The 10450-nt window shown below is 54.7% G+C and overlaps 1 protein-coding gene across 1 annotated transcript; it reads right to left on the bottom strand.

The window, feature by feature from the left end:
* Window positions 1-5287: 5287 nt before the first annotated feature.
* Window positions 5288-8574, bottom strand: EPOP (elongin BC and polycomb repressive complex 2 associated protein). The gene has a single exon (XM_072747356.1). The coding sequence runs from the start codon at window positions 8086-8088 to the stop codon at window positions 6949-6951; it is 1140 nt and encodes a 379-aa protein (XP_072603457.1). The 5' UTR covers window positions 8089-8574; the 3' UTR covers window positions 5288-6948.
* Between the last annotated feature and the right edge of the window lie 1876 nt (window positions 8575-10450).

Here is a 10450-nt window from a genome sequence, read left to right as displayed (position 1 = left end):
TAAGCCGCAAGCTTTGGGGAGAGGAACACAATGTTTGAGCTATTTCTTCTCTACAACCCTTAGCCCATTGTCCATGGCAATGAAAAGAAATACTGCCACATGAAACAGCACGATGAATATCAAATGTATAAGGTTGAACAAAAGAAGCCAGGACCAAAAAAGTACCTTTCACTTCTATGAAGGTTAAAAACATTCCAGATGAATTTGCAGGGATAGAGGCCAGCAAGGTGGTTGTGTCCAGGTTATTCCCAGAGGGCTAGACTAGAAAAATGGGTGGTGATCACACTGGTAGGCACATGTGTAATGTTAACCAAGCTGGATTTTCGTGCATTTTAAAGTAGATAACTTTACCTCTGTTTTTTTTTTTTTTTAAGCGATATAATTGTGCAATTGATCATCATGGAAATAAACCTTCTGTTCCTGAGTCACTTCCTGCTAAAGTCTCCTGGTTTTAGGTGGTGATATTACACATCCCTCTCCCCAAGCCCAGAGAGGGTAAACCACTTGGCTGGAGCAGCTAGCACGTCTGTGGAGAGCCAAGAAGGAGACTGCATGTTCTCCTTTTCCCATGCAGCTTTAGGCTCCTCGGGGTCAGGTTCTGTGTCTTTGTGTCTCTGGCACAGCATTCTGTGATTTCCAAATATTGGTGGGAGGCTGCCTCTGGTCTACAGCTGGTTGATGCTGAGGTGGTGAAACATGGCAGCAGTGTAGTCATTAAGAGCACTGACTCCAGGGTGCCTGGGTGGCTCAGTGGGTAAGCGTCCAACTCTTGATTTTGGCTCAGGTCATGGTCTTAGGGTAGTGGAATTGGCCCCCACATCAGGCTCTGAACTCAACACAGAGTCTGCTTGAGATTCCCTCTCCCTCTCCCTCTGCCCCTCCCCTCACTCACGAGTGTATGCATGTGTTCTCTCTAAATAAAAAATAAAATCTTTAAAAAAAAGCACAAACTCTAACGGTGCAATTCTGTGTGGGCTTAACCTCTCTATACCTGTTTCCCCAGCTGCAAAATGGGGATAATAATAATACCTACCTCTTAGTGTTGCTCTGTGGATTAGATGAGCAACTAGGCATAAAGCCCTTAGAACGGTGCCCAGCTCCAAACCTGTGCCATGTAAGTGTTTGTTATGACAACTGCTATTAGGGGAAAACCCAATCAGACAGACTAGAGTTAAACCACTCCTCCACTGGCTGTGTGACCTCAGTAAAATTAACCTCTCTGAGCTTCCCATTTCCTCACCTACTAGACATAATAATATCCATCTATTGTTACGAAAGCAAGATAATGTATGCAAAGCACCTGACTAAATTCCTTGTAGGCAGAGACCATGTCCAACACATCCCTCTCCCCAGGCCCCAGCACTGGGAGGTGCTCAAATACTTGCAAGACTTAACTTCCTTCCCCCATCCACCCTTCTCCAGCCTGGCATCATCCTCTGGCGCTAGCAGACAGCAGCATCTAGTGGACGGCTCTGGAACTGCATCCCGGCCAAGTGCCACTCCCCGCGCTCCTGTGTGATCCTTTAAATAAACCTTTAAAAATATGCACTCTGCATTGGACAAGTATTCATCGTGTGCCTGGTGTTACGGGACACAGACTCAGGACCTAAAGAAAATTAAATGCAAAATACAAGATGACTGTAGAAATAAGGAGAAAAAAATCACAACTATAAGCTTATCATCAATAACCTTAATTTTTAATCTCTATGTAAAGAAAATATAAACACTATGTAGGGGAAGTTGGCACACTGGATAGTGTCTCCTTGGGAAGTTTCTACAATCATAGGAGTGATTTTGAAGTGGCCGTTTCGTGTTAATAACTCCCAATTAAGGCCAAAGCAATGAAATAAAAGCTTAGGACAGACAGAAAGATGATTTCCCCCCTGGTGGCTGGACTTAGCTTCCCAGGTTCTCCATGAAGAGGGGGGAAAGGGGAGTGTTTGACTCCAAAGCCCAAATTGCTCCACCATACTCCACCACCTCTGCTCCAGACATAAAAGAGATAAAGAGGGTCTAAAGATGGCATGGATGACATCCAACGGGGGGAATCAAAAAAGACTTTGTGGAGAGATGCCATTTCAAATGAGCTTTGGAGAATGGAGGTAAAAAAGAGGTAGGTGGCTGGGGAAGGAAGGATAGTCCAATGTGATGGACCACATGGTGCATAAAGTGAAGAAACAGGGCCATGAGAATTAGGGTTGAATCCTAGAAGGCCCCAAATGATAGGCCAAGGAGGCTGCATTTAATAAAATCAGGGAACTTGCTGAGTAGGAAGGTAATCAGATGCAAGGGTATCAGAGGAAAACCAGAGATATAGAAACTAGTTAGGTGGCTAGTTTCTAGCAATAGCCCAGACTAGGCATGGAGTGTGTCACACCCTCATGGAGAGGATACAAGAGGCTCTGGAGACACCAGCAGGAGGCGGAGGTTCAGAAATAGACAGCAGTTAGTTAAAGGAGAGGACCCTGGTGAGAATTCAAGGAGCTGAGGCTTGAGTAGAAAGGCAGAGCTGTCACCAGAATGTTGGCTGACTGGTGCGGGCGGGGGCTGATGTGGGCAGGGCGTGGAGACGCTGAGCTGAGTTTTCAATAGGAAAGTATGAGTTGCCAGCAACCACTTGGAGATACTGAGACCAAAGCTCAGAAGAGGGGCTAGGCTGGAGGGCAAGGAGGCAGGGACAGTCATTTCGATTCTTACCTATGCAAGTGCCAGATGAAGACTTGAGAGGGAGGAAGAGATGAAGGGAATCACCTGGGGAGACATAGCAGCGAAGGGGAGACACCACCTGGACATCACGGAGCTCCATGTATTTTAAAGCTTCCTGAAGTCAGAGGAAAAAGAGGGAGCAGAGAAGACAAAGCAGGGACTACTTTATTTTTATTTCTATTTTTTTTAAAGATTTTATTTATTCATTCATGAGAGACACAGAGAGAGGCAGAGGCACAGGCAGAGGGAGGAAAAGCAGGCTCAAGGCAGGGAGCCTGATGCAGGGATGGATCCTGGGACTCCACGCCCTGGGCCAAAGGCAGGCACTAAACGGCTGAGCCACCCAGGGATCCCTTTATTTTTATTTCTTTTTAAGATTTTTATTTATTTATCTATGAGAGACACACACACAGAGAGAGAGAGGCAGAGACACAAGCAGAGAGTTCTCCATGCAGGGAACCTGACATGGGACTCAGTCCCCAGTCTCCAGGATCATGCCCTGGGCCGAAGGCAGTGCTAAACCACCAAGCCACCCAGGCTGCCCCAGAGCAGGGACTTCTAATGGGAGGAGAACTAACCAACCCTGGTGAATATCCAGCAGAAGTCATGGAGGAACACAAGAGTCAGGATGGCCCCGAGGCAACCCCTGGATGTGTGGTTGGGGGGCTGTGGTGAGTGACTCTGGAAAAAGTCATGTCAGGGAGAAGTCAAGCTGCAAAGATTTAAGAGGCAAGAAGCAGAATATGTGGGGGCAGCTCCCAGGAGGAGGGAGGTATGGCAAGCAGAGCTAGACTAGGGGGAGGCGGGCAAGGCGCCTGGGGAACACAATTTAAGGAATCCCTTCACTCTCAGGGTCCTGCAGGTGGTCTTGATGAGGAGGGGCAGACAACCGGCCCCAGAGCTGTTGGGGGTGGCCACAGAAGAGAGACCATCTGAGACTAAAAGGAAAGAGAACACACAGAAAGAGACCCAGGCAGAAGCCAAGGAAGACCCTCCACCTCCATATCCCGCCAAACACACGGGGACCACTGGCAGAGCATCAGAGGATGCAAAGTTTGGGTGGGGAGAGGGAGAAGGAAGGACAGACACCCAATGACAATCTGAGAACAGGGGCTGGGGAGACTGACGAGGCTCCAAAGGGAGGGCTCCAAAGCGAGGGCGAGGAAACAGGAAGGGAGGAAGGGAGACTCATGGGACCCTTCTGGGGAGACTGAGTTGCCCTCCTGGCTCAGTATTGTGGGGGGTGGAGTCCTAGCATCCTTGGGGTTAGCCTGGAAAAAGCAAGGAGTCCAAGTCTACCCTTTCTCCAAACTGCTCCAATTCAGGAAGACTTACGGCCCCACACCCAACCAACCCCACATACTGCAGCATGTGCTTCCTTCCCCCAGAAAATCTGGGCAAGTTTCCCCTTTCAGGAACTCCATTTCTGTAATGGGCTGAATGGCAATACCCCAAAAAGATCTCTGTATCCTAACTCCCCTCCCCCCGAAACCTATGAATGTGACCTTATTTGGAACAAGGGTCTTTCCAGATGTAACCAAATTAAGACTGGCAAAATGAACTCATGCTGGATTATCTGGGTGGGCCCTAAATCCATAAGTGTCCTTATAAAAGACACAAGTAGAGGGAGAGAGGGAGGGCCACGTGTAGATGGAGGCAGATGGGAGTGACGTGGCCGCAACCCAAGGAACGCCTGGAGCCTCCAGGAGCTGGAAGAAGCAGGGAAGGGATTCTCCTCGATAGCCTTGGGAGAGAGCAGGGCCCTCCCAACAACTTAACTTTAGACCCCTGGCCTCCAGAAGCGTGAGAGGAAAGATTTCCTGTTGTTGGAAGGCACCAAGTTTGTGGTAAATTGTTACAGCAGCTGAAGGAAAACTAATACAGTTCCCCATTCTGCGGAATGACTAGAAAGCTTCTAGAGAGGCTTCTAGCCCTGAGTTTCTCCAAATTAAACCATTCAGCAAGGGAGGGGAGTTCCAGGTCTGGCCAAAAGGTGTGTTTTTTAACTCACCGCCTAGACTCCTTCCAGGCTAAGGTTTAATGTTGAATGCTTCCACCAAAGGAGGAAGGAGGGCAGACAAATTCACTGCATCACACCTCACTGTCAGGGAAGTAGAGTCCGCAAAGGGTATTCTAAGGACCCACCTTCCTCCTGCTCCCAGAGCGCGCACCATCCCGCCCAGGCTGGTGGAGAAAGAGCCCAAAGCTGACCCCAGACCACATTAGTAAAAGCAGGGAGATTTTTAAAAACGGGAGCCTGCCTTTCAGAATTTCTCCTTGCAGACAAGAAAGACCCCCTCTTCCCACCTCTCAGGTCAGCCTTCTTCCTCTGCCTTCCCCGATCTTGAGGGGCGTAAAATAAGCTGGATACCCCTGAACCCTGAAGCACAGGAGTGGGAGGCCCTCTCCCTGCCCTCCCCCTCCTCCCCACAACACAGCTGGAGGGGGGAGGGGAGGTCAGCCGGGTTCAGAAAGGCCAGATGTTGAGGAGAAAGAGAGCAAAGTCCAACCCACGCCCACCTACCCCACCCCCACCCTCCCCCCTTGGGGTGGGGGTGGGAAAAAAATGAGAAGAGACAGCTTTTAAAACAAACAAAATTTTTGTGGCCCCAAACAGTTTTTCTTGAGAATCTGCTCTATGCAAACAATAACAACTTTTTACAAAGCATTTTCACAGAAAAGGAGACAAGTCCTTCCCCAGTATCGAACGTGGGAACTGTTCCTCCCTCACCCCGTTTTTGGGGGGGGCAAGGGGGTGCTATTCACTAGTGTGGGCAGAAGGGTCACTGGGTCCCTCACTTGGCGGGCAGATCTGTCACCCCCAGGTTCCCCTCACACCTAAGGAGTCTCCCTAAGAGCTAACCTCCCCTGACCTCACCTGGGTGGAGGAGAGGGCCAGTTCAGCCCTCTCAAACTCTAGGGGGTCCTCCCAGCAGCAGCCGGGCGGGGTCCAGGCCTACCACTCCCCTCCCCCCCTGGAAAACAGCACCTCTGACCTCAAAACTAATCCCCTAGCCCTGCCCCCATCGGATCCATCAGGTCCCTGACAACTCCCGAAATGCCTGGAGTTAGGGAAGGAAGCTGCAGACAACTAGCCCAGCTCCCATTCAAACTCAAACTCCGCTCCTTCAGGCCCCGCGGGACCCTGGAGGTTAGGGCAAGACCTCCTCAATTTACCCCTTCTGTAAGGAGCAGCTGGCCTCACCTCTAGCCTTTGAGGGGGCTGAGTTTTGGGTGTCCAAAGACTGGACCCAGGCCTGCCCTCTACCTCCACCCTCTCTCATGCATAAATCGGTGGAGAGGACCTCGAAAGGCAACTTGTTTGGTCTGATTTTATTGACTCTTCCACCTTCTATTACTTTCCCTGGGACCATCCCCGGCCCTTTCCCCAGGCAAGGTCTGCGCCTTTGGAGGGGAGGCGGTCCCCCGGCCCATCCCCTACAAACCAGAGAAGCAAACTGGGGGAGGGGGCTGATGGATCCAGGAGGAGGACCTCTTTTACCCATCGGACCTTTTAAACTGAAAGCAAACAGGAAAAATTAAAAGGGAGAAACTTCAAAAAGCGGACAAAAGGGGAAAGGCTGGTGGCTGAGACTGAAGACATCACCAATTAGGGGTCACCTGCCTTGGTCAGGGGAGAGGGCTCGGGAAAAGAGGGAGGGAGTGATCTGCCCCTAGCTCAGGCTGTCCCCTCCCCCATGAAGGCTCTGGCGGGGCTCGGAGTGCAGGGGAAGGCCGGAGGGGAGTGAAGGGTTAAAGGCCTGGATGGTGGGGGTGGGGGATGCCCCCAGGGAGCTGCCAATCACCTCCCCACCCCCACAACGGCCCCCTCCACCCCTGGCTCGCCCACAGAAACAACCGGTTTGTCCATCACCAAGGTCTCTCTCCCTCTTTTTTTTCCTTGTCTTTGAGCGGTAGCCTCCTTTACTCCCCCTGGGGTGAAGGCCCTGCCCCCAGAGATCCGAGATGGAAGAGGGGAGGGATTGGAATCTATGTCATTAAGCCTTTTTCCGTTAAGCCTTCTCCTGACTGCAGCCCTTGGTTCGTCTCCAAAGGATGAGGGGGAGGGGGTGTCACCCCAAACACTTAGGTGCTTGAAGATCACTGTCACTTGAGGTCCCTCTGACCGCAGCCCATAAAACGTAAAGGAACAGGCAAAATGTGAGAAACGAGGCCCTATCCTGGGGCCCAAAGCTTGGCCGTGGCCCCAAATTTCCCCCCTTGGCAGAAGAGGTCTCAGGCTCAAAGTTCCTCCAGGTTGATCCCCCAGAATTTGAGGCCTGGGGGCTCAGGGACAGCAGGACCCCCTATCTGCCACCTCCACAGCGGGTGGGCAGGCGGGGGCTTAGCGTCTCCCTGCAGGCGAAGCGAGGATGCCGGCCCTAAGTCTCCGTCCTCCCCCACCACCAGGGCCGGGGGGCAGGGGAAGGAGTCGAGGAGGCTGAAGGTGCTGGAGGTGGGGAGCGTCGGTGCAGGGCGGCGGGGCTGTGCGCTGCGATGGGGGGGCGGCGGCCGTCGGCGTTTCTTGGCGGTTCCCCGGGCGGGCCCTTTCGCAGGCGGCCGCTCCGGGCCCCGGCGCAAACTCGGAGTGTCGAGGGCGAAGCCCTTCGCGTAACACCAAAGTTTCGACCGGCGGATCAGACGATCGAAATGTTCCTGGCGCAGATCGCCGGGCGCGGCCGGGGCTCCGCCGGCCGTCGAGGGGCCAGCGGCCGGTGCCTCCGGGGCGGCCTGCGGGGCGTTTCCATCGACTGCGGCCGTCTGGCCCGGCGCGGGCGGCTCCGGCGCGGCCCCGGGACCCGCGGGCTCGGTGGCGAGGCCCGCAGGTGGCGGCGGAGGCGGGGAACCGGGCTCCTGATGGGGGCTGGCGGCGGGGCCGGGCTGGGAGTCGAGACCCGAGGCTGGCTGAGGCGGAGCGGAGGCGGAGCTGGTCGGAGATTCCCGAGGGCGCCGGGGCGCCGGGCAGCGGCCGGGAGGTGCGCCGGAGCGAGAGCCCGAGTGCGGGAAACCGCCTCCGCCCTCTTCCTCCTCGCCACGGCCGCGGCACACTGCGGCGTCGGCATCCTGACCGGCCGGGGAGTCCGGATCGCTGGACCGCGCGGCGGGTCCCGCGAGGTGCTTCAGGCCATCCGGGGCCCAGCCGCCGGTGCACAGGGGGGCGCGAGGGCCCAGCAGCACCGGGCCCCGCGGCGCCAGCTCCCCAGGCCCCAGGTCCAGAGAGGACGCCCGAGGTTTGGCAAGGGCGCAGAAGGCAAGGGCACGCAGGCACAGCGGAGAGAACTCCTGGGTCCCCCGACGCGGCTTCCGGGGTGTCGGGGAGCAGGGCGACCCTCGCGGGGACGCCGGCACTGCGAGGCGGGGAGCGGGGCACAGAGTTTCCATGGAACCGCCCGGGGGGGCGCCCACTGCGGGGGCCCTGGTCCCAGCGGCGGTGTGCCCGGGCTGCCCGAAGAGCCCACGGGCGAGGGGAACATCGCCCCCCCTCGACGGGGAGGTCTCTGCTCACGGGCGCCCCCGGCCCGCAACCCCGGGCCGCGGAGCTCTGGCTCCCTCCTCGATCTCGTCACGCGGCCCTCCCGGCGGCCGGACTCCTGGGTCCCTGCGAGTCCCGGCGCGGTCGGCCGCCCTTCCTGCCGCCGCGTTCCCTGCGCAGCCCCGGCGGGAGCCCCTCTCGAGTAGACCAGGGCGCAGAGGCTGGGGAAACAAAGCGGCCGGCGGCCGCGGGAGGCGGGAAGGACCCCGGGCCCGGCACCCGGTGCCCGGGCCCAGGCGGCGGGGAGGGCGCCTTCCGCCCGCTCGGCTTCTTTCTTCCCCGCTGGCTCCCGGAGACCGCGTTATAGAGAACTGCCCCCTCGCTGCCCCAATACCAGCGCCGGGGCCGCGAGCCCGCCGCTGATTGGGCGCCACTGCCTGTGACGTGGGCCTGGACCCCACCCCTCCGGCGGCACCGCCCCCGTCCCCATTCCGCACACAGACACACACACGTGGACCCGGCGCGGCGGCGGCTGGGAGGGAGGCGGAGAGGGAGCGTGTGCGGGTGGGATCGCGAGGGGCGAGACGCCGCTGCACGTGGCCCGGTGGCGTCCCGCCCTCTAGTCGTCGCGGAACGCTTCGCTTTTCCCTTAGCAGCCACGGTTTTCGCATCTGTAAAATGGGAATGTTCACATCTACCCTCTTGCGGGCTGCATGAATCAACATAGATGGATCACGAACACTGAGCTGGGTGAAAAACTGAAGTGAGGCGATGGTTGTTTACAAGTTTTGCCAAGGCAGGGACTCCCGCGGGCAGAGAATGTCTCCTTCCTCTCTGTTCCGGAGCCCGAGAACAGCGCCTGGCACACACTGAGCTTAAAAAAAAAAAAAAAATGAGTTAGGCATTCAGTGTGTGCAAGATGAACAAAGGAAAAAAAATCAGTGGGGGGGGGGGGCGGTGAGTATTATTTCACCCAGGGAAGATCATAAATAGGCTTGTTTGCGTTTCTCTAATGCAGTTTCTAATGGCCCCTTGACCAAATTCCGAGGGGCTGGTTTTCCGGCCCCTTCAAATACCAAGACCCTGCCCTCTGAAGCTGAGCTGCCAAAATGGGCCGAGGAGTCCAGAGTAGGGGACACCTAGATCCTCTTATCTCCAAGGAGAGTGAAGCAAAAAAAAAAAAAAAAGTGAATTATCTCCCCTCCCAAATAAATCCTAATGATGAAGGACTACCTCCCCCCAACATGTACTATCCCCCTTAACTTTCTTTAGTTTCTGTATAGCTTACTATTATACGAAAGTCTGAACGTATTTATTTTTATTGTCTGTTTCTCATTAGTCTGGAAATGAGCTGACAAGAACTTCATCTTAATCACTACTGCATCCCTACCGCCTTAAACAGTGCCCAGACTTAATAGGTGCTCAATAAATATTTGCAGTGAATGAACAAATCCCTGGAGTGTTTCTCTCTTGATAAAAATCAGGTTACTGGAATATGGCTGCTTCCCATCCCCAGAGATATAAAGAAATTGGTATGATAGCTTGGAGTAGGAATATGGAAGTTGGGGAGAGTGTCACAGAGAGAATATCTCCTTCTGGAGCCAGGGTAAGACTGGGTTTCTGTAAAGGGGCAAATGATGCAGCTTGCGTCCTGGGGCTCCTGGCAGTGACAACAGAAGAATCATTTTTCTATATGTCATCATCAAATAACATTTGGGAGGAAGGGGTTCCTTCTGCAGAGGCCACAGATAAAGGCCCTGAGGTGAAGCCAGGGTTTGAGGAACCGGAGGGTACGATGTTCTATTGCTCCAAAAACCCCCTAGAATCTTCTTCGGTAGAAGCCTTCAGGGCAGTTGTCCTAGGGGATATCCTGGGATCTTGCCAGGTCTACACTCTAGGATTCCTGAGTGCTCCAAAAGCCTTGGCTCCCCTCCCCACCTTCTGCAACCCCTCCCCCCATACACACACAGGAGGAAAATTCTGGAAGGATGATGATATTCACAGCTGTCTCTTCTGGGGGACAATGCTGAAAACTCTTACCCTGAGACAGCAGTGACAGATTTCTTTTGCTTGTGGGGCGGAAGGCATCTGCTTCAACCTCCCACTGTACTCCTTCAGCCTCCGCTGCTGAGATCCTGGGGAGGGAGTTTGGGCCCCACCTACAGGAACCTGGACTAGGAAACTCCTTTGATCCTCCCCTATAGTCTCACTCATATTTGCATTCCTGTGCCTAGTGTAGTGTTGACATAAGGAGAAAATGCTCAGGAAGTT

Source organism: Vulpes vulpes, chromosome 2 (assembly GCF_048418805.1).
Source record: "Vulpes vulpes isolate BD-2025 chromosome 2, VulVul3, whole genome shotgun sequence".
Lineage (NCBI taxonomy): Eukaryota > Metazoa > Chordata > Mammalia > Carnivora > Canidae > Vulpes > Vulpes vulpes.
This window is presented reverse-complemented; position numbering and strand designations above follow the sequence as displayed.